At 34.8% G+C, this 25,411-nt stretch overlaps 1 protein-coding gene across 1 annotated transcript in view; it reads right to left on the bottom strand.

Annotated features, from left to right (window-relative positions):
* LOC149529410 (DUF1365 family protein) overlaps window positions 1–25,411 on the bottom strand; it is a 140,692-nt gene that overhangs the window by 23,191 nt on the left and 92,090 nt on the right. The window contains exon 4 of the mRNA XM_089810694.1: window positions 18,384–18,581. Coding sequence (XP_089666820.1) covers window positions 18,384–18,581 — 198 coding nt within the window. The remainder of the gene's footprint in view (window positions 1–18,383; window positions 18,582–25,411) is intronic.

The following is a 25,411-nucleotide window of genomic DNA, read 5'->3' as shown; positions in this document are numbered from 1 at the left end:
ATAACATTGGGATCAAGGCTAAGAATCACCTATCCATCTTCATTTTTTATCGTCTTGGTCTTTGTATTGAAATGCTTTGCACATCTCAAAACAAATCGACCATAGGAAAATTAGACACTAAGTGAATATTGCTCCTTTTGATATGTCTCATCTCTCGATTTGAAGGAGCTTCAATCCTTTGCAAAAAATAGTCATGTTAACATGCCCAATCTCTGTGTCAAAAACATTGTCTAGAATAGACAAGATATGAGATGGAGTCGCATGAGCCAACTCTTTGTTACATTGATATTGCATCTTTCCTTCTGACTTTGTGGATGAGGGCATTTCTTGTGCTGCAACATGAAAATCCCAAAATGTGAACACATCATCAGAGGGTACTAATTCCATAAAAACATTGATTCTTGATCAGCAACAAAGGTTTGGAGTATGGATTAAATACTTCAAAGATCTAGTGTAATGATCTTGAAAGGAGATAACACACATGCAAGGTTGAAATGCAACTTGGGAAGATGGAAACATGTGTAAAGGATGAGTTCTTATGTATATGCTTCAAGGAATGAAAGCTAGATGCATGGGAATACATGCAAATGTTAACTTTTGACTTTAAAAATGTGACCATTAGTCAAAATCGGGTTCTTTGGATGCTATTGCATGTAATCACAATATGCAAATGGATTCAGAGGATGGAAATGCATGTAAGAAGGAATGAAGGATGAGATCACGTGTAAAGGCATATGAAGAATGAGATTACATGTAAATGAGGATGGAGTGAGATTACATGTAAATGCGGATGAAGAGTGAGATTACATGTAAATGTAGATGGAGAGTGAGATTACATATAAATGCAAATGGAAGATAGAACTACACGTAATTTCTCTTGGAATGTAATTGGACATCAAAGGAATGGATGCAATGTGCCTCGACATGTAATGGTGGATACAGAGGGAAATGATGCACTTGCATGTGTTAGTGAAAAATGGAGTGAAGTGAAAGTACTTAAGTTCTTGGGAAAGAACTTGCAACTTCTTCCAAAAGAAGAAAAACAAGAAATCACAAAAACAAACAACGAAAATAAGCACAAAACAAATACATACCTTTGATCTTATACTCAAACATTCTAATAAGCAAATTGCTTTCACGTGCAATTCCAAATTTAGAATTTGGGAAAATTCCAAAAGTGTGAAAATGAGAGTAAATTCCAAAAGTGTGAAAATGAGAGTTTTCATCATATTTAAAGGCAAAATGCACTTTTCATGGTATATATCTGGACAAGTGTGCAACATCAAGCTAAAATATGCAACAATATAGCAAGATAAGCATGAATTAATGAGCAAGATTGAAAATGTCCACAATAGGTTTGAAGAAAAATTCTCCTACAAATTTGAATCCACAAACAACTATATTGACTCCTTCAACCTTGTAAGTGATAGATGATTAATGAGCATTGAATAATATGGATGCCAAAAACATACTCAAAAACCAAAAATCAAATCATTTTTGCCTAAAAATGTGTTCTTGGACGTTTGTTTAGAAAAAACATGTTCTTGGAATGGATGGACATGAGTCACTTTTGTCATTTGAAGGCAAGAACGTGATCTTGATATGCAATAACATAGATCAAAAGGCCTAAACGATTCTTCTTTGGCCCAAAACGCGATAAAAAAATACCTTAAATGGACATTTTAAGGTTAAAACGTGACTTCAAATCTTCATAAAATGCAATGATTTCTTTATGGATTTGGACACCAAATGCATGGGAATGCATTCAAATGCAAAAATGACCCTAGGTAGAAGAATTCCTTGACTTGGAATGGATGGATTTGGAGATTTCAACCAAAAACGTGTTCTTAAGGAGCAAATGCATGAAGTCTTCCCCTCAATCTTCAAAATCAGGTTCTATGAAGGCATATGCATGTATCCAAAGACAAATTGCACTCTTGGATAGAGATTCCATGTTTTTAAAACAAATCAAATGGGATCTCATGCAAATCACACTCTACGAGTGCATTTGCATATTTTAAAACATGTTTTTTGGACTCCATGTGCATATCGCACTCTAGAGAGTGCATTACATGTTTGAAAAATGTGTTCAAATATGGCCTTTAGAGCAAAATCACTCTCTAGGGGTCATTGCATGTTTTTAAAAACACTTGAATATGCAAGTCTCACTCTTGGAGGGTCTTTGCACATTTTACAATACATGTATTTACATGTTTTATGTGTTTAAAAATGCCTTTTTAGCTCAAAATCATGGTCTCTAGAGGCAGTTGCACATTTTCATGTAAATGGGTTAAAAGACATGCTTGCACAACTTAAGTGATCAACTAAGCACATGTTTAATTTACTTTTGAAGAAATATCACTTAATTGGGTCATAAATAATATTTACACTATATTTTAACATATAATGTGCAAATATCATTCAAAAAGTAATATTTACTAAGATGTTTTGAATTAAAACTAAAAAATTAAATCAAACTATCTAGTTAATATAGTCACTTACGTGAGATATTAAAAAGCAACTCAACTTAAAAACATAACATAGAGTGATTTATGTTATATTTTCCGAAAAGTGATTATGTAGTTGCACCTGGAGAGTCCACCTTTTGGGCACTAAAATGATCATATATTTTGATTACCAACTCCGATTAGGCCCTAAGATCAAATCAAAGGAAAAATCGAAAGCAATGAATTGAGCAAAACCAAAAGACTAAAAGCAAACAAACACATACTCAAAAATGAGAAAAAGAGCATTGAAGGCTTCAGAAATGAAGCATAGGCTGAACAAACAGAAAAACTAAAAAGGCTAGACAAAAGCTTTCAGTAAAAGGATTCGTTACATCAATTAGAGTGGATTGATTGAGCAATGTTTTCCAATTAAATAACGACCTAACTCAGAGAAATGTGAAACTAAGTTGAAAAAGTTTTGTACTGTTACCCACATTTGTGGTGACAAAATGTAGGACAACACCACTACAACAATTACACTAACTCCAAGTGGACAAACTTTTAGAAAAAATGGAAAATGTTCAAACGCAAAAAACAAGAATGTTGGGGCTCTTGGGCATCCTGACAATCAGTTAAAAATTTGAAGAACTACCTAGATGTAAACTATAACATGTTAAGTGTTAAAAATTTGAAGATCCCAGTAAGTGCAAACTATAACATACTATGTGTTGGAGAATCCAAGTTCTACATGAACCAAAATAACATGCCACTAGTGAAACAATATAAGCACAATACAATGTCTATCATGTAAAAAAGAGAGTGCAAAATATACAATGTGAACCTTGCATATATAGGCAAGGTAGGGGAGGTACAGAGGTAGGATTGAACAACTAAACAAGCCTTCAAAGTTGCAAAACAAGTATGCTCGTGTGACAAGTGTGTGAGCATATGTAAAGAGTGCATGCAATAGGTGTTTGAAAAGGTGAGTACATGTGTCTCAGACACATGAAGTGAGATAAAAAGAAAAAAAGAACCTAAGCAAAGACTTAACAAGTGTAAATAGTGTTGGGTGGATATTTTGCAACCGACAGTTTTGGGTAAAAATTCAGTCACAAAATAGGATGACCAGCCATAGCGTGAGACAAAGTCTCTCCTACCTTAAAGGGAAGGCTCCCCCTTCTCACTGTTGCTTGGATCAACTCAAGGTAAGCAAGAAGTTGAGAGATTTTGTAAAATGGGTGTTACCAATATTCTTTCTTCTTAACTTTCAAGAAAGAATCCACTTACTTGTGGAGCGAATAATGGGCAGGGTGAATCTCTAACTACACTTCTATCTAAAGCTGGAAACGGTGATACCAATAAACTAACACTAACTCAAAGGCTAGCTAAAAGCGCACTAGTTTGGCTTTAAGTCTTCTATATGGAAAAACTTTACAATTAGGGCACAAATACTCCTAAAAATAAAAATAACTTAACTATTTTGCGAATTAAGAGAGAAGTATAAGCTACAAACAAAGCTTCTAGCTATATATTTCCACAATTGCTCCTAGTCAAAGCTTTGGCTCCAATTGCTTCTTAACTCTTCTATATTCAATTATCAAGAACGCAAGATAACATGAATCAAAGATAACTTAGATGAATTATAGACAAGGCTTATAATTCACACAAGTAACAATCTCACTTAATCAAAGTTAAGTCTCAAATGCTCCTTTGTATTCACTTTTCTCTCAAATAGTGCTACACAAACAAAGTTCTGCTGGCACAATTTCTCTTGAGCTCTCTTGCATATAATAAAAGATAAAAGATGATTTTTACAATAAGGGGACATTCATTTATATACGCACAGGAGTTGAGAAAAAGATGGAGGAAAAAGTGCGAGCATCTCAACCAACTTTGACCTAATCTAACTAAAAGAGAAATTATAGGGTTAAATGCAACTGCACATGCAACTTGCATTACATCTTTTCATGCAGATGTAACTCGCATTATATGTAATTACATTTTTTCATGTAACCTACAAGCAGAACTAAAAACAAAAACAACAATCTTCAAGATTGTTTCTCAATGCCTTGAATTTGACGATGATATCACACACTGTGAGAAGATCACAATTTCTATTGTCTTTGATGTGGCTTTGATCCTTACTACATCTGCATACGCTGATTGTACAACCTTGGAATTTGTTGCCAAAGAATCTAACAAGTGCTTTGTCAAGAATTTATACAAGACAAATTTGTTCATTGTGTGTGAACCCAAATCTTTAGAATCCACATCAGCATTGATCCTGATTGTATATTTTGAACTTACCCTTTAAACAACAATGAGATTACCATATTCACCAAGAACCTGGCATCCCATTTGTTCCAAATCACAAGTAATAGTTGTCTCAATTGCTTGACAATCTCCAAGGGTTGTCTGCAACTTTGTAATCAACTTCCTCAATGTTTCTTCTTTGTAGCCAATAAGTACTTGAAATCTACAGAACATTTCACATGATGGAAGAATGTTACATGAGACCAAGGCATCTAGATCAAATCTTGCCATCTCATCCCAATCATTTAGGATTTCCTTCAAATCATCAACTTCTAAAGTCAAAGAAGAGATCAAGTTTTGCTCCATTTCATTCATCTCTTTGACACACCTAAGAATTGCAAATGTCTTCGTGATGACTCTGTTGGAAATATAAGGTAGGCAAGGTTACTGAGAGGGGAGGGGTGAATCAGGAACTAATAAAACTTTATCTTACTTCACCAATTAATCCTTCGTATAATTCTGATCTAATTCCATGCATGAAAGAAAATAAACATTCATAACAATTTGACACAAGATATGGTGACCCAAAAACCTTCCAATTAGAAAGCAAAACTGGGGTGGGGATGATACCCACAAGTTTTAGTACTGCAGTATAAAGTTAACTTGTTAAGGCTTACAATTGACCACTTCTGGTGATCTGCCCTATTAGGAGCAATAAGGACTGTAAGGTCCACCTTCTAAAAGGATTTACAAACATACAATGAAGTATGCACTCGGTTAAGAGATTTAGCAAAGACTGTCAAGTCTACCCTATTAAAAGATTTGACTAATGCACCTGTTAGGATGAACCAATGGCTGATCTTTGATCTACAACTCTAATTTGCGAGTAGAGATTCCTTGTATTACAATGATCACCTGACTGTGATAAATAATACTTTGTTGTCCCTTATACTGCTTGTAGTCTTCTTCAATTCACACTTTTGCTTATCATATACTCTTCACATACATATTTGGATATGATATAATATATTATATATATACCAATCCAAATTACAACTGACTGGAGTTGGCTATAATACCAATTACATCACAATCCACAAAATCCGCCCAACTGCTGTAACTCGGGTTCTGTAGACAAACTTGATGATGTTCTGATACATAGCAAACACTGTCAACGCTCGACAATCTTTGGCACTCGATTGAACTTGAAGCTCAGTCCATACTAAGTACTTCCAAGTAGCTTGAACTCGGTCAGCGTTGTGTGACTCGGTGAACTCTGAGAAACTCGGTAGCAACTGGATCACTAGGTCGGCATTGTATGACTCGGTCAACATTAGATCCACTTTGTTAACTCTAAGAGCTCGGTAGATATTGTTGGACTCAGTTAACACTAAAGAGATCAATTAACATTACAATCTTCTTCACTTCCACTGACTAGCTCAGCATCCTCTGCTATGCTCGATTTTCACTGAACTTTGTCTCTGAAGCTCAATAAACACTATGTAGCTCGGTAGACACTGCAAACTGCCTACTTAGCTCGAGAAAAACTGAACTACTTGGTTAACATTGCAAACTGAATGATAAGCTCGACAGCAACTATAGAGCTCAGTAGCAATATAACCAATTTGACTAAGTGTTGAGTCACTAATAGACAAATTGACCTTAATGTCAACAAACTCAAACTCCTTCGGAGATGATTTCCCCTATCCAAGACTTGGCAGCTTTAATCAACTTTCTCTCCTTGGATGTTTGAGGCATAACAACTGCACTCTGAGAAGATTGTTACCGAATGACCTTGTTCAAGCGAGAAACCTCCTGTTTGAGTTGATTTTTCTTCTCCCATAGCTCATGATTTCTTTTTGATACATTAGCTAATGCATCTTGAGCATCTTGTAAACAACTCAAATGTGACTGTTTCCCGATTTCAACCTTAGTAAACCTGTAATCAGAACAAGTTCGTTCTTCCACAGGTTTGTCCACCAAAGGTTCAACAACTTCAACAAATTTGGTTTTATCCAAATCTACCAAAATCCTTGAAACAATCTTATCTTTCAAACACTTGGATTTGGTTTTCTTAACAGGGAGATTATCCGGAGGTACAACCATTTTTCTTCTCTTTGTTGTTATTCAGCTCAACCATGCAAGCAAGCTGAAACTTTCATCCACGGAAATAGGTATAGTGGAGACCATTGGCATTGATCCAAATTGTATCTCCGTCGTGACTGAGCAAGATTCAGTTTGCACAGCTAAAGGCATAGGAGCATTATGAGAAGCCTCTGTCATGAAAAGCTCAAAACTTGTCAAAGATGTATCAAGTTGGAAAACTTAACCACTTGTAAGAGTTGGAAAATCCTCAAACACATTTGCCAAATGCTCATATTGTTCATTTGCGAGGATTAGAGAAGCAGCAGAAGAAATAGGAAGAGTCATTGTATTGACTTTTGAAACTGGAATAGGTTTGAAAGTAGTGGAGAATGAATCCACATCATCATCTACTTCATTCAAAAAAGGTGCTTCATGTATAAGCGGTGCACGAGTTTGTGCAGGCCTTGGGGGAGATATGATCATGACTTCCTCTTCTTCATCTATATCTTCTTCATCCGACTTTGTCTCTAGTTCCTCCTCTAATTCTTGAACTAGTTCAAAGATCTAAGATGACTTAGATCCTTTTCCACCCTTTTATTTGAATTTGAGGGAATCCTTAGTGTCAAAAGATGAGGCACCATCTTTCCCTATAATTTCTAGTAGTGACTTCCTTCTAGGAGGGCTAAAACTTCCACAATACAAACCCATCTTAAGATTTACTCTTTTTAGGCCTTTAATCTTTGGCCACTTGTTGGTGTTTACCAAAATGGATTGAAATCTATCCAAGATGGATGTACCTTCTTTTTGTTGCCACTGAATAGGTAAAGGGCATTTCTTGCGTTTGCGCTGCAACACAAAAATCTCAAAACATAAACACACCATCAGAAGGAATCGTCATACAAGTTGATTCATGATCAGCAACAAAGATTCGAAAATACATTGGAGACTTTGTAAACCCGATGAAATGATCTAAAAAAGAAATCATATGCATATGCAATGAATGAAGATGAAATATAAACAGAATGCAGAATGAAGTGTTATGAAGGTGCAAAATGGAAGAGGGACAATGAACTTTATAGTCATCTTTGGTGAAAAGGTGAAGTCAAAGTACATGGAAGATGAAAATGACATCTTTTTTACTTTTCAAAAAGTGACTAAGTCAAAATTGGAGTTTTGAGATACTATTACACGTACGGATTTTTGTGTAATCGTGTTGTGCGAGTGAATGCAAAAAGTGAGATGAGTAAAAATGGAAGCAGAAAACGGGATTACATGCATGTGCGGATGGTGAATGAGATGGAAAACATGTAATCACATTTGTTGGATGAGATGTTAAGTTTTGTGACATGGAAGATGGAAGTGAAACGTGATGATGCTTTCACATAAAGTGAAACAGCAAGTTCTTGAGAAAAAACTTGCAACTTCTCCAAAGTGGAGAAAACCGGAAAGCAAGCACACAAAACACAAAAACTCAAAAGAAAAACATACCTTTGGAAAGTGACTCAAACATGTCAACACACAATTTCAAATTTGGAGTTTGGAGAAACACTAAAAACATGAAAATGTACTTTCCATGGTATCAGTTTCAACAATTGGCAATCATCAAGCAATAATGTGCATAAAATCAACAAGATAAGCACAAATTAAATAGCAAGAAAGAATAAGTCCACTTACATGAAGATTAAGTACCAAAAATGATGGAGGAAAATGCTCCAATGTTGAGAATTTCTTCAAAAACACTTTGAATCTTTCAAACTTTGCAAACTCAAATGGGAGAAGGCAACAAACAAGGCGTTTTAGTGGGAGATGCCAAAAACGTGCCCTATCATTGCTCCAAAATCCAACGTTTTTGACATGCACATGCAATGGGATGTTTTTTGTGAAAAAGTTATGAGATCAAAACATTTTGGTTGTTAAACACCAAAACATTTACCAATATGCAATGCAAACAACAAAAAAGACCAAAACGATTCCTCTTGGAGCAAAAACATGAGCTAGAAATGATGCATTTTGGAATTTTTTTCCAAAAACATACCCTTGGAGGAAGCTTGAAAAATTGTTTGTTAGCAAGATGAATCTATTTTCAATGTTAGAAAATCCATGGATAAGCAAGAAAGACCCTAGTAGAGAATATCTCATGGAAAACCATTAAGTAAATCTCTCACAATCTTCAAAATCGGGTTCTTGGAGGCTCATTGCATGTGTTCTTCCAAAATCGGGTTTCTTAGGAGAAAATACATGAACTTTAGTGCAAATCGGACCTTTTAGGAAGCAATACATGTTTTAGAATATGCATAAGATGCAAATCGCACCTTTTGGGATGGATTACATGTTTTAAAAACTCCCCATAAGGAAAATTGCACCTTTTGGGAGGCATGACATGTTTTAAAATATGCATTTGGTTAACATCACACCTTTTGGGATGGATTGCATATTTTAAGTGAAAGCTCATGTTTTGGATGCAATAGCATATTTAAGTCATAAAACTCACCTTTTGGTGCAATGACACCAAAAAGGTCCACTTTTGATGACTTTATGCCTTTAAGTTGAGTTTTATATGTAGTGACATGTAAAATGTCCACTTTTAATAACTTAAAGTGATTAAATAAGCATTTGTCAATTTAATTTCATTCAGATGTGACTTAAATAAGACATAAACCATATTTACATATCATATTAAAAATATAACATATAAATATCATTTAAAAAGTAACATTGAAATGAGCATTTGATTTAAATATCAAAAATTAAACTGAACTATAGTTAATATAGTCACTTTTAAGTGAAAAATCAAAAAGTAACTCAACTTAAAATTATAAAATAAAGTGCACTATAATTACTTTAAGTGAAAATTTAAATGATAAAGTAACTTAAAAACATAACATAAAGTGAATTTAAGTAATATTTTTCAAAAAGTGAATGTCAAATTAAAAATATAACATGATATTTTTAATTTGTGTAGTTGTATTAAAAAGGTCCACTTTTGAGGCACTAAAACGACTATATCTCTTGACTAACCACTTCGACTACACTCTAGGTTAGATCAAACCAAAGGGGAAACCGAAAGTCATGACATGAGCAAAACCAAAGGACTAAAAACGAACAAGCACAAACTCAAAAGAAAAGAAAATGACAATGAAGGCCTCAAAAATCAAGCAAATGCTCAATAGAAAACAAAATGAAAAAAACTTGATGAAAGCCTTCAGTAAAACAATTTGATATACGAATTGGAGTTGGTTGATCGATCAACATTAAGCAATTGAATATCAAATTCAACTTAAAGAGACGTGAAACTAGCTTGAAAAAGTTTTGTGCTGTTACCAACATTTTGTGGTGACAAAATGCAAAATAACAAATAGGTAGACCTATGAAGGGCGATTAGCTAAATGGATAGGTAATGAGTCTTTTTATATTCACTAAGGGCATGGACACTAAAATGAGTGCATAATATATAAAGTAGTTGCAAAGTACACAAATTTTCACCTCACATCAGATTGGTCCAATAAGAAATTGTTCCATCATTGAGCCAAATACATTTTATCATATTGTTACAAGAATTCTTAATGAGAATACATATATTAAAACAAGGGAATGCTTCATAATATTATTGGCAATAATGTTGGCATTATTCATATCTTGTTGTAGTGTTTAAAATTTAATACAATTCTAAGGCACTTCATGTAGTGGGATCTTTAACTAATTAGTATCAACTTTGCATCAATTTGGCTTGGGTTCATATAATATTACCTTGTCAATTGATTACACAGTTCTAACATAAAATCACATTCAAGCTTTTTCCAAATTTTTTGAAGTGAATTGTTGAAAAATACTATTTTCTATGTGGCATTTGCAATTTTTCTATTCTACTTATTAATAGTTAACAATCTTATACATCCTTTCATATTAACTAGCATTTTATGTACCATATATTTAGTATTGAACATAAATGGAAAACTCTCAGTCAACAAAAACTCGAGAATAATTCGTCCAATTTTAAAAAAAAATCGAGGAGAAACTTCGAAACCTAAAAAATAGCTCAACGATAATTAAAAATACATATTTTTTGCAAAATTGAATGAGAAGATGCATCCAATGAGTTAATTAATGATAACACAAAAGAAACAAGCATAATTTAGATATATATAAATGCAAAGCAGGTACAAAATCACATTCTTATGCAGAATGTTGATAGCAAGAAGCAAAATAGTAAATAGTTTCTATAAAACTAGAAGTAAATACATCATAGCAAAGTAGTCCAAGAGTGAGTTTGGGAAATTTTGGCCTGCTCAAAAGTAGTGCTTGTCTTGGGTGTGAGCAAGTGGTTGAGCTAAGTTTGTCAGGACTCAGGAATATAGAATCGAAACCAAGTGGCTTATGAGAAAATGAGCTAGAATCATTAGAAAATCCTTAATCCAACTTCAAGTTGACCTCAAATAGCCAGGACAGGTTGTGGGAGTCAACACTACCAAAGGCATGTTGAATCTTGAAATTCGGCTAAGCTTGGAATTTTTAAAACCCCCAAAATCTAGAATCTCTGTTTTAACTTCTATGAAGTTAAAACCTATCTCAAACATCTTGAAAAATTTTATACATATATAACTTATACTTAAATGTTACATTTGTGTAAATCCTCTTCCCAACTCTAGTAAAAACTAAGGGAGAGGTGGAAGTTGAGGGTCTAGTTCTAATGGGCATGACTGTACCTCCTCGTTTAGTATGTCTAACACAGGCTGTGGCTTGTCCTCCAATTTAACTCAATGTTATCCAATGTTAAACTAAGTCCACCACCCTCCTCCATAGCTTGCCTCTCCAAATCACTGATGTCATCTTCTTAAAAAATGTAATGTTCCCGCTACTACGAGTTAGGAAACCTGCACAAACAATTATAAGAATCATAATAATTATGAATTTCATTATACTATTCTAGCTTTAATTTTAATCCCAAACCTTAAAGACGTCTCTAGATCGGGTTTCCTAACCTTTAGTTATTCAACCGTCTTTTCTAGAACGCACCCTTTAAGGTTCACATATGCATATGTTGACATCTTTAGAACATTCTTTCAATTATATTTCCTCAGGCATGTTGGTTAGATGGAGATAAATCTCACATACCAAGATTATAGAGGTTGTATTCTTTTTTATTTGTGTTTGGTCAAGTAGGCATCATACCCGTCTCTGATACCAACACAATAAATATATATCGTTCTTTTATTATGTCAGCCAAATGGGTGATTATACCCATCTCTGATACTGACGATAAGAGTTCATAATTTTACTTCATTGTATTAGCCAAATGGGAGTGCACCCATCTCTGATACCGACATAAGAAGTTGTAACCTTTCCTTTACGAAGCTCATTAATCTTTAGAATCTTAATTTATCAGATAAATATTATTCACTTCCAAAAATACCAAAAGAAATAATTGAATTTACATTATATATGTACCATCCCTTTATATTATAAACATCATTGAAGTGTATTGTTAACAAATATTATTTACCTCCCTTGTGGTGATCGTATTGCTCATCATGTGGACCCACCACTAATAATATTTATGTATGTCCTTGGCTATCGTACTCCTGTTTCTACTTGTCTTTCTTGTTCAGTCTAATCCACACGTGATACGGTAAGGTGGGCCAATGCTTAGTCACAGTTCCAGAGGTTCTATGTCGCCTATTGTAATAGTCTGTCCACTCTCCACATTGTCCACTTGACCTTTCTCTTCATTGCATGCTTTCATGTTTGGATATAATTCAATTGCTCTGAATGCTTTTGAAAAAAAACCAGATGATCCTTCTATCCGACGTAGTGGCCTTAATATGTGTGCTTTCTCCCTTAGTGACATGACCCATGGCCACATCACTTGGCACAGATCATGTTTTAATTTGTGGTTTATTTAATTCACTAATCACTTTGGGTTTGACCTTATTGTATTATTGCTTTTGGTCATTTTTAAACAATAATGTTAGTATGAACATATTTGTTAGGTGATAGTGCTTAAGATCTTTAAAATTAATTAAAGTCACCTTGTTTTGTTAAAAAGAAATTATAGGAGAAATTATTATCAATAGATATTATTGTCAATATAATATATAATGATAATTTGAACATTCTATTAATATTTTCTTAATTCAATTGAGTTCCATTGCAAAAAAACCACCACAAATCCACCTCAAATCTTCCTCAAATTGATAGAAATCAGCTTGCAAGGGTTTGGAAGACTATCCCCCCACCTAAGCAAAATACAAGTGAAGAAATGAGAAATGAAACTAATTTGGGTCGTTTTTTTCCTTTAAGTGCTGCTATAAAATTACGATTGAGTTTTTGGCAAAAAATTGAAGAGTACTCGACCAATTTTTACCAAAAATTCGAAGAGTTTTTGGTGCCAGCAAAAGTCTTAAAAACTCACTAGGCCAAAAAATTCAATTGTTTTTTTTGCAACTTGGCTAGTACTCTGCCAGCAGTACATCTATGGTATATTACTATATAGTATACACCCACACCCCCCCTCTCCCCGCAGTCCCCAAATTGAGGTCCTTTTATCCCCCCTTCTTAGAAACTTGTCACCCCATCCTCGATAGTTGGTGTAACTATCCAAAAATTACAACTATCAGCTAAAAGGTGTCAATCAAAACCATAGTTCTAAGAATCGTCTGAATTGCCGGTTTGGCGATTTGATTCAAGCTTGGCGATTTTTTTGGAACTGTGAATCGGCATGGCTCATTTTTTGGCATAAATCGCCGATTCAGGGAATTTATGGCAAAAATCGCTTGAATTGGCAACAAAAATTGGCGATGGCATGGCATAAAGTTGGCTTTATTTTTTTTTAAAAACACATTTTTTTTCTTTTCTTTTTGGCCTTTTCTCCTTGTTTTAACCCTGAAGGGCCTTCTAATTAAGCATGAGTAGAAGAGAGGAAAAGTGAGAGAGAAAAAGAGAAGAAAAACAATAGGTTTCCAACCAGCAAGAAGGAAGAGCACCAAAGAGATCATAAGTCCATTTAGGGAGGCCATAAATTGCATTGGGAGCATTACGAAGTCAATATCAACACTCCTCAACTCATTTGCAAGAGGTAAGTGCTGATTCTTTTTTGCATTTTTTGTTAAATATTTTTAGTTTTCATTTGCAAATCTTGAATTTTTTTAGTTTTACTAAATTGCAAACTAGGGTTTGTTGTTTTGTAGCTTTTGTTTATTAGTTTCAAACTTTGATATTTTACATGAATTTTCTTATTGCAATAGCCCTTTGCTTTCATTTTTTGCAATGGGTAAAAAAGATGAATGTTGGAAATATACCGAAGAGTTTCTTGGAAGAAATAAATTTCAAACGAAATGTATGTTTTGTAAAGTAATAAATTCTGGATGTATTTATAGATTCAAATACCACATTGTTGCTATACCTAGACATGATATTACAATATGCACTCAAAAAATTGTTGAGGCAAAATGTACTTGTTTAGTGGCATTAGAAAAATATGAACAAGAGAAATTGAATAATAAAATGCAACTTGAAGGTTTAAGGGCTATTGGCTCACATGCTCCCGTAGTCGCATCTGCATTTGCATCAGCTTCCGCATCCATAGGTTGTGTTGTTGAAGGTTCTTCCAAGCCTCCTTTTTGTCCTAGTTCTAGTGCTCATGCGAGTGCCACTGCTAGTCGGTCTTATACTGAGACTGAGTCCAACTCCAACCTATTGTGGCCTAAAGTGCGAAAAAACAGAATGGATAGTTACTCTGTGCCCCGCACTACTCCTAGCTAACAACAAACACTTGAGGGCATGGGTTTGAACAAGGAGATTCATGATGCTACCAGAAAAGAGTTTAGTAAATTTTGGTACTTTTGCAACATTCCATTTGTTGCAGCCAGGTAATTGATTTTTTTTTTTTGTTTTCTTTAAGGTTAAACTTAAAAGTAAAACCTTAATTATATCTACTTCTTTTATGATCCGTTGATTAATCATAGATCCGCTTTACAAGCCTACATAATGATTTGACATCTAAATTTCTAATCATTATATATTTTTGATAGGGCTCCTTATTGGAAAAACATGATAGATGCAGTTGCTATTTGTGGTCCAGGGTTTAAAGCCCCAACTAAGGTTGAGTTGAGTGGATACCTCTTGGATGATATGGTAGAGGATATGAGGGTTGAGCTTGAGGAGAACCGAAAAGAGTGGATCGAAAAGGGTTGCACCATCATGACTGATGGTTAGACAGATAGGAGGAATAGAACAGTACTCAATTTTCCTATATCCTGTGGAGGCAATTGATCATTCTACTTTCCTACATACATAATTGTGAATCGTGATTGAATATTTCAAATTTTGATTTGTTGATTGCTAATTTGTTGATGATCCATTATAATTCGTTGTTTTGTAAGATATACCATGTTTCTCAAATCCATTGATGCTTCCACTTATATAGAAAATGCCACATACTTATGTGAGGTTATTGAGGAAGTCATAGTAGAGGTGGGGGAACAACATGTGATGCAAGTGGTGATGGATAATATAGCAAGTTATGTTGCTACAGATAAATTTTTAACTTTTCAAGTTTTGAAAATAAATTTATTTGAATTTTGAAATTTTTCTAATTCTAAGTTTCCTAAGTTCTAACATGTTTGAATTTCTAATTAACTTAAAATTGTTGTAAGTAAACTTTTGATGGAGAGGCACCCCACTATATTTTGGTCCCCTTGTGTGGCACACTGCATTGACCTCATGTTGGAGGAAATTGGCAAGCTTGAGTGGGTCAAGTCATGTGTCAAAAAGGCAAAAAATACATGCAAGTTTATTTATAATCATTCATTTGTCCTTAGCACAATGAGGAAGTACACAGGAGGCAAGGAGTTAGCTCATCCAAACATCACGAGGTTTGCCTCAAATTTCATCACACTATAGTCTTTGTTGACATCAAGGGATGATTTGAGGAACATGTTTGTTGGGCGGGAGTGGATTTCATCTTCCTATGCTATAACCACTACAGGGGTAGATGTGGTGAATTTTATATTTGATGATGATGGTTTTTGGAAACCTGCTAAAGAAATCCTTAAGGTAAATTTATTGCAATTTAACATTTAGTATTTTACAATTTAATATTTAGGATTTAATATTTAATATTTAATTGTTTAATGATTTAGTTTTACTTTAAGTTATATTATTTTATATTTAAGTTTTGACTCAAATTTTCATTTTACTTTACATGTAGGTCACTAAGCCCCTTGTATCTCTCCTACGAACTGCTTATGGGGAGAAGCCCTCTATGGGCTACATATATGAGGGCATGGATAGGGCCAAGGAGACCATTAGAGCCCAATATGCAGGAGTGCAGGAGAAGTATGCCCCTATTTGGAATATCATTGATAGGAGATGGAAAAATCAGCTCCACCAACCCATCTATGCAGTAGCTTACTTTTTGAATCCGACATTTCGTTTCTGTCCTGACTTCAAAACGGATGAGGAGGTTCTCATCAGCTTATATATAATGATCCAGAGGTTGAGTAGTGATGAGGATAGCGTAGCTGCAATCGTTGAGCTCGACAAGTTCAATAATAAGAAGGGCCACTTTTCTCTAGCAGGATGGCCATAGATGCTCGGAGAACAACACAGTCAAGTAAAAATTAAATAATATATTCATGAATCTAAAGTTTATGACTTATAAGTTGTGCATTTTAAATTTTAATTGTTGATTATGTAATTTTATAGTTGTAAATGAGACTAATTATTTTTGTTTTCCCTTATTTCAAATAGATGGTGGCAAATGTTTGGGCCCACAACTCCAAAACTTCAAAAAATTGTCATCCGTATTCGGAGTCAACCAAGTAGCGTTTTTGGATGTGAGCGTAGTTAGTCCATGTTCGAGCACATCCACTCGAAGAGGAGAAATAGGTTGACTATGCAGAGGTTGAATGATCTTGTCTTTGTTCATTACAACCTTCATCTTAGGATCAGACAGGGTGCTGACTCCTCTCCGATCATTCTGGAGGAGATTGATCCAAAATCAGAGTGGCTCACAGAGGCTGTGGATCCAGTCTTCACTAAGGAAGACTGTGAGTGGGTTGACCAGGTGGATATAGAGGCTGAGGCTGTGGCCATGGCAGAGGAGGCAGCTAGAGCACATTCAGGCATTGGTAGACGCACACGCGCACACACAGACACAGGCTGTAGCGATGGTGTTCGTGAGCCCATCTTACATGCAGGGGATATGGCTCAGCGGTTGTCTAGGACCCACCTTAGATGCCTTTCTAGTAGGCAGACTAAATACTTAGAGGTTGAGGTGGAGGCTATGACCGAGCTTGAGGATGATGATGAGGCTTGAGCTAGAGCCTTGTTTTTTCATTTTGTTTATAGATATTGATACTGATAGACATACATTTCATGGATCTTCATCTTAGATTCTTACATACATTTATGATTTGATGTCTTATGGATCTTCATCTTCCATACATTCTATGATTTTAATCATTACGATCATATGATTTCTATTTACTTCAGCTAGCCTACAATTTACATTTTACATGTAACATAGTTACGTATGTGATGGATTTATCATTTATGTTCCATGTTTATGTATGTTAAGTTTTAACTTATATTTGATGATGTTATAGTGTGTTTAAGTTATATTCAATAAATGGTGCATGAAATAAGTTTAAATTGTTAAAATCTCTAAATTTAAAGAGTTTTTTTTAATTTGCCGATTCATGGCCGATTCACGATTCGATTCGGCCTTGCCAATTACGATTCTCGTTACTTTGATCAAAACAGTTAGAATGATAGCATGATGTACTTATTTAGCTAACTTGTATGACCACCATTCTCTACCTAGTTCAATCAAACATTTATGCATAGTACCTCACTAAAAACATCTCAAAATGAACTAATGTGGAGTATTGTTCTCTTTTCACAATTTTGCCATTAATTTCTTGCTTCCCTTAGAATTCTACAGAGGCATCAGGTTTTAATCACAACTTTTCAAAATGATTAACCACAAAATATTTATAATTAATTGCAGCTTTGATATATATTGGGACCTTTGAGTTTTCCTTGGTCATGATTACAAAATCTGCACAACACTATAAGGTTAGTGAAAAACAATTCTCTTATGGGCTTCTAAAATGGGGCCTCGTAGACCAAACCAGTGTCTAGATTGGTAGTGAAATACAAGATTAATGTAACCTTAAATATTTTTTATAAAACTCTTTTAATGTGCAGTGCAATGGTAGTCAATCTAATTTCGTCTAGCTTCTTGACCCATACCATATTGCAATTTACATGCTTTTCTGTGGACAGGAGTTAATAAAAGCATGAGATACTCAAATATATGTAAATGAAACTAACAAGCAAATAGCTAAGAAATACATGCGTATATACTCTACATGATATTCGGTGAAAGATAAGAAATAGATTTGTTTTTTCAATTCCTAGATTCTACGAGGAATGCAGCTATGGAAAGAAATGTTAAGTTTGAAAGTCAAAGAAATTAGCACAGTAATTCACTTTAAGAATTTATAAGCTGATCTTATTTGTCACACAAGAAAACAGAAAGATAACAAGTAAAAGAATTGTAACTTTCATGTTCCCTCTAAATGTTACCAATTATACCTGCCAATATATCCAAATTGCCACTTTGTGGGGCATCAACCATAAAAATATTTCTGGATTTACCATCAGTTGCTCCACCTTCTTTGCTTGTAGGGTTGCAGTGAAATAGTTACCATAATCCGGGTGTTGTACCAAAATTGTTAACGCAAGACTCTTTCCAGGAAAACTTGCATGCATTTTCCAATTCCCAAGCATATCCTGCAAAATAATAGATGTATCATTCAGCTCAGTTCTTCACAAATATGGTTACTAAAAGTAAACTTGATGATCAAAATTAGAAACTAGAATTCTTTGATAGAAACCATAATTTGCATGGGTACTAATACCCATACCCTTGGAACGCATACCCACATAACCAAGTACCAGGTACACAAACCCCAAGTACTCAATACTTAGTGGGTACTCAGTGGAGAGCATATATCTAAGGAACTTGATTAACATTTCTGGTTTTTGATTCAGTTTTTTGTTTGCATATCAGCTTGCCATTTATCAAGATTAATTCAATATGTAATCAGTTTGAAACTTTGATACAATATCTGATTAACAATAAACTTTATCAATGCTCAAGTCAGAAGTTTATCATTTGCAATATGTGATTGTCATATGATTTATGATCTTCTTGTTCATGTTAAAATTTTGTCTTCTCTGTTATGCATCGAAACATTTAGCATGAATTATTATTACACACATATTGCAAATCTGAAACTGAAAATAATACATTACATCTGCAAACTTTATCACTGTTCTTGTTTTCAAAACCCATTGTCATGAGTTATATTTTCAGATTTTCTATGAAATGTTAAATTATATTTCAAAAAATTGACTTACCCAAGTACCCTCCTGTCTCCTGTTTTGAAAAATTGTGGTTCCCATACCTGTACCCAAGTACCCCCTTCCCCATGCAACCTTGATAGAAACTACCATTTACTAAACAAAGATCCAAAAAATCTTAAAACGCTATAGAAATTTAGTGCAGAGATTTGAAAGTAATGCTACACATAATTCTTCATTAGAGCTCAATTTATGTTCAGGTTTGGCCTTCATTGGATTCAATTTGGTTCATTTACTATTTTATGGTAAGTGACTATTTCACGAAAGTCAGGGTTACCAATTATAGCAGAGCAACTGAACATGCTATGATTGCAATACATGGTTTGATTAGATAATGAGGGATTTACTATTCATAGTAAGTCAATAGTTGATAGAGAGGGACCCTTGCTATCTTTAGTAAGGCAGTTGGATGCACAGTGGACACAATGGATAACTCCCAAGTTCAAACAGAATTAAGCGATAATGATTCTCTGTTGAAGTTATGTTATTTTAATTATTAATAAAGTGATTATTAATAATTGTTTATAATGTTAAATGTGGCCACGACCCTTTATTTAAGTGACTTAAGTTCAATCAATAGATTATATTTTAGAGGCCAAAAAATTAGTTTTTTATAAAGTCAATGTGCACACCAATTACATTATTTTAAATGATATTTAAGTGCATTTATAATTCATGAATATAGCACCCAAGTTTTAAGACTTATTATAAAGTTTTATAAAAACCTAAGAGTGGATTTAAATGTTGTTAAGGAGAATGGGGTTATAAAGGCACATTAAAAATCAAAGCAACCTCATCATTATTGATGATCATTTGTCTTTGTAAATTTGGTGTCATTGGATTTTGCACAATTTATACAAGGGTTTCAGTTGTACCAGAGCACTGGAGATTGTTCAATCTTCATTGTTTTTACAGTTGTGAGGTTGTGAAAAATTAACCAAATTATTGCTTTGGAGGGCTTCATATAGGAGTTCTAATTGCACTTTAGTTGGAGACATGCATCAAGGGTTTGAAGGTTTCTGAAGGTTCATTACTTACAGACTCAAATATTCATCATTGGCTGCCAATCAAACCAGATTTTAAACATCAAATTGCAGCTGCAGTCCAGCATTTCACCCAGATCTCTAAAGAAGGGATTTCTATGCAGGTAACGACAAAAGATTATTTGGCATTTACTATTAGTCTGAATTTACTCCAGCAATACCATGTGTTCACACAGCAGTCTAGGTGTTGGAACTTGTTGGATCAATTGCTGTTGTCGCAGTACTCCTGAGTATTGATTATTGTTTCTAGATTTTGCCAAAGTCTTCTATATTACTTTCAGGTATGAACATCAATGTTGGAAAGCATATTTGATCATGCATTAATCATTAAATAATATTTCAGCCACTGTTTATTCAGTCATTGTATTCAGCCATTGTTTTTTCAGTCATTATAATATTATTTTTTCCTGGCAACTTCATTTTATTTATTAAATTTGCAAAACACCACAAAACCAAGCAAAACACAAACATTTGCAAGTTGTTAAATTGGATAACTTGAGGGGTTATTTCAGTGGTATCAGAGCGGATTATTGCCATCCTACTAGGGTCGGAAATCGTTGAGCTCACATTTGAAAAGTTGAGCAATCAGCACCCTACAGTTGGGATTGTTTTTTAGTTGGGTAGTAGTTAGTTTCATTGCTATAATTAAGGATGGAAGATTGTTACATACCTTCATGTTCTACCAAAGAAGGAAAAGGCAAACAATGTGGAGAAATTAGTGAAAGACCTTAAACAAGAACAACACCAGATCAATCATAATTTGTGGCTAATAGATGATCCGCTTTTGTGGTAAAGTGGGTCTCTGATCCATAGTGATAGAACTGATTTTTATGACAGCAGTCTTCCACTTGAGCATAATGATGATTTAAAAGCATAGTTGCACCACACTAAGGGGGCAGGGGGACATTGTAATGGGGGACAAAGGTGCCTCAATTTCAGGATGGCAGCAGGGGGCAGGGGGTGTATATACTATATACTATACATGTGGTATTTAAAATGCTAGACATGAAAAGATGTATAAAAACATAAGACATAAAGATATAAAACAATAAATTACTAAATTACTTAAATACTTGAACATTGCACTGAACATTGAACATGGAAGTGGAACATTGAACATTGAACAATATAACTTTAAATATTTGAATCAGCAAATGGAAAAGTTTTATCATATGATAGATATCAAAAGTATGAGTACTCATCATCAAGATGATTAGATTGAGTAGTAGGATATGTGTTGGTAAACAAATTGTTCTTTTATTCTACTCTTGAATGCCCAATATTCTTGAACAATATCTGATTACAACAGTTGGGAAATCATAGCTAAGTGATTGACTTCCCTCTGAATTCTTAGGTACAGCTCCCTCGGATTTTGTGATTTGCAATGACTCTTGTTTGTTCCTAAATCTAAATGGGGTTTGTTCTTGACCGGAGAACAGGAGAGATAAACCAAGTTAGGCCTAGACAGGAACTAACTTAGGTAAAGATTTGGGTCTTAAAACTAATCAAGTCTGTGAACTCACGCATCTTATGAACTCACAGAAATTGATGAAATGCTAATGAATTCTATTTATGAATTAGTTGCTTAACTGAAAGCTTCTAACTCTAATAAGGAAGAGACTAACTTGAAGAAAAACACAAAACAGAACCTCTTTAAACTCTCAATCATATTATTATTATCTACAGCTTGTTGCATTAAACAGGGGAACAAAGCTCTATTTATTCCTCAACTCAATTCAACGGAAAGAGATATCCTAAGCTATCACAAAACAATGGAACAGTAAATAATCGACACAAAATACATTCAACTTGTCTTTGCAATATTAAGTATCTCACGCCAAAAATTAGCCGACCTATTAATCTTTCAATTAGATACATATAGGATTCCGAGATGACCATTACAAAAAGATATTCAAATCGGTTCATCTCCTCAAAATTGACAAATGGCAAGGAGCCAATTGTCAGTTACAATCATTACATCAAAATGTGAAAGGGCGGGATAAGAATCACTTTGCCTTCTTTCCCTTTTCTGACTTTGCCCTGTAGGCTTTGGCAGCAACAATGATTTGGATCAACTCCTCATGTCTATGAACATGAACATTAATGTGTCTTAGGAGCCACTTGGAATGCTCTCTAGCTAGATTTTTTATGGCATTCAACCGTTCTTGCATTTCTTCCACAGCCACATATACACACCCACCAAGCCTTTGGAGCTCTAACACTCTGTTATGGTGATCGGAAGATTTCTCTGTTAAGCTATCTAGATAATTGGAGAAATTTTTTTGCATGACAACAACTCCAACTATTCTGGATAGGAGGCCAGTGCTACTTGAGTATCCTTGATTTTCCCAAGTAGGGGGCCCTGTTTGGCATCCATAGAATAACATCTACCATGCACCTTAGTAAGAGAGGCCTAGAGCTTTAGCTACAGGATAAGGCATTACATTGTCTAAGGCACCCGAATCAATTATACAATTGCTCAGCTTGCACCCATTAATATATAATGATATGTAGAATGGATCAGGTTTCTGCCCAGGGAAAGTTGCTAGGATTGTAGACTCTTCTTGATCAAAAAGGCTAGTTGTTAATGCCTCGTCTTCCTTTTCAGTGGTAACATTGTGGTTCAAGGTCAAACTATCTTCTTTGCAATGTTCTGCCAATCTTTTTAACTCGAAAGGATGAGATTTCAAATAGTCTATTGGGGAAATTTGAATGCCGGAGTCTTTACAAAATTGGATAAAATCAAAAGGATTTTTATCCTTACCTAATTGAGAGGTTGTGACTCCTTGATAAATATGACTGGTACCTGAAGGAGAGGCATTACCACTTCCTGGGCTCTGATTGGAAGACTAATTTTTGTGTTTTTGGCTTCTAGTCAATATTGTGTATGAAGTTCCATCAATTGTTGCATAACATTCGCCTTGACTTTCTGAGTCCAATTCAAACTCTAAAAATAAATTTTCAGAGTTGCCATTTGAGTACAAATCTGACTCAGAACCAAAAGTTGCGACATTCAACTCGTTAGTAGACAACAATTGCATCATATGGGTCATTTGGGACAACATTCATTATCATGATCTGTTGTTAAGTGGAAAACAAACATTTTTCCTTTCTTAGGTGTAACTTCTATAGCTAACATCTGTGGTGGACCAATAAGCTATGGAAACTTTCCATCAGTATTTCTTCCCAACTGACTTTGGTAATTCCATTGGTAAGAATTGTTGAATATGAGAAGTTGCCTCTCCATAGCAACAAGTTCGTTTGACAATTTTTGCAACATCTCATCTGATGAAGTAGTATTACTGGATCTCCCTTTGGTTTGGAGCTCTTGTTTCCATTTTCTAGCAGAGATTAACTCATCCTCTAGTCCACTACCTTCTTTTGAGCATCCACCAAGTTCGTGGGATGGGATTTCCTTAGGTCATAGTTGATATCTGTTGGCATCGAGCTTATGAAGAATGTTTTTAAATTACCCGTACTAGGTCTATCAGCAGTAGGGATTCTACTATTGATCTTATTGAAATTAGCAACAAAATCCCTCATACTTACAGTAGGTTGCTTCTTTATAGACATCAATTGTGTGAACAAGACGTGTTCATCTTCTGCAATTTTGAATCTTGTTTTGAATGTCGTTCTTATCGTATCCTAGTTTGTGATTGAGGCATCCGCCAGATGATAAAACCAATCTGGTGCATTCTCTATTAGAGTTTTGTAATGTCCCTTTTCTAACTTTATATGATATTTCAAGCCTCTAATCAGATCTTTAAGATCAAACAACCAATCTTTCAAAGATCCACCAATTTCTCAATAAACCCCAAATCGGGTATGCCGGAAATAGTGCCAAAAACTTCACAGCTTCACATATTATTAGTAAATCTGAAAGTGGACATTCTTATAGAAATTTCAGCAGCATAACATCCTACAAAATGACATTTCCAGATCTATATAACATTTACACAACAGCTCCCAAACGGAGGATAAAAACAATGCTCATCGAGCTCTCGAAAATAACATAGAATAGCCCGAAAACACCACAAAAACACTAATAATCTATCACAGAAGTATAATCACGATCAAATAAATATATTTAGCTCTATTTTAACATCTAAAAGTCTGACATACAGCAGCAATCCAAACTGATATGAAATACTCAACTAGAAACACCAAACTCTTACAAAAAACACACCCGAAAATCCACAAATCTGCACTGTTCAGCACAAAGGCAAACTCTGCATGAGCATGCACATGGAATGGCTTCAAACTCTCGTCCTTAGCCTTCTTGGAAACTTGCAAACTCCTGTTCTTGGGTCTCCTTCTCCACAGGTTTGGCAGCCTCTGAAGAATAACAAAGAAATGAGCAAAAATCAAGCTCTGGAATGAGCCCAAAATGCCTCCAAACCCCTTAAAAGAGGGCATAACCCTAACTCACGTCCAAGAGGGGTTAATAAAACATATTTTAATAATAATTTTCATTTATTAGTCCATTAGCTTCCAAAGATTATCCCCTTTTTCCGAAACTTCACCTTTTTGGGCCTGCCTGCCTTAGCAAAGATTATTATTTTTAATTATTTGAAAAGGGGACATGACAAGTCCTCCCCTTCCAAATATTGCTTGTCCTCAAGCAATGGCTGAACAATAGACCAATCAATCCACCTGGATCCCAAATGTAGTCATGAACTATACTATTGTCAATTAACACAGGCTCCTGCAATATCCTTTGCAATATAACCAAGAGGAATCCATAATCAAACTGACAATTACTGCTCAACCAAACTCCAAAGTCACAACTTCCACAGTCAGAAACCCACGAGACACAAACTCTTAGAACATCAAAACTCAAGTAAAGTGGACAAATCAAATTGCCAACATAGTAAATACCATCAACACATCCCACTGGCCTATACGGAATGTACAATCCAACTCTGCAACAATGGTGAATGCTCCTGAATGAAACTGTACCAAGTATGGAGAATCCACACACTGTACAACTCCTGCACTCAACACAACTCTGCAGATCACCGGCCACTGTCTCATAACCATAACTCCCATGCACCCCTGATGGTGAAAAGCCATCACAAGATAAACAGCAAGAAATGGAACCCAAACCAAGTTTGTCTACCATCAACTCCTCAACACAAGGATCAAATGCTAACT

This window comes from Cupressus sempervirens, chromosome 11 (assembly GCF_028749045.1).
Source record: "Cupressus sempervirens isolate cs-2001-9-10 chromosome 11, ASM2874904v1, whole genome shotgun sequence".
Taxonomy (NCBI): Eukaryota; Viridiplantae; Streptophyta; class Pinopsida; order Cupressales; family Cupressaceae; genus Cupressus; species Cupressus sempervirens.
Note: the sequence above shows the minus strand (reverse complement) of the source record. Positions and strands in the feature narration are given on the sequence as shown.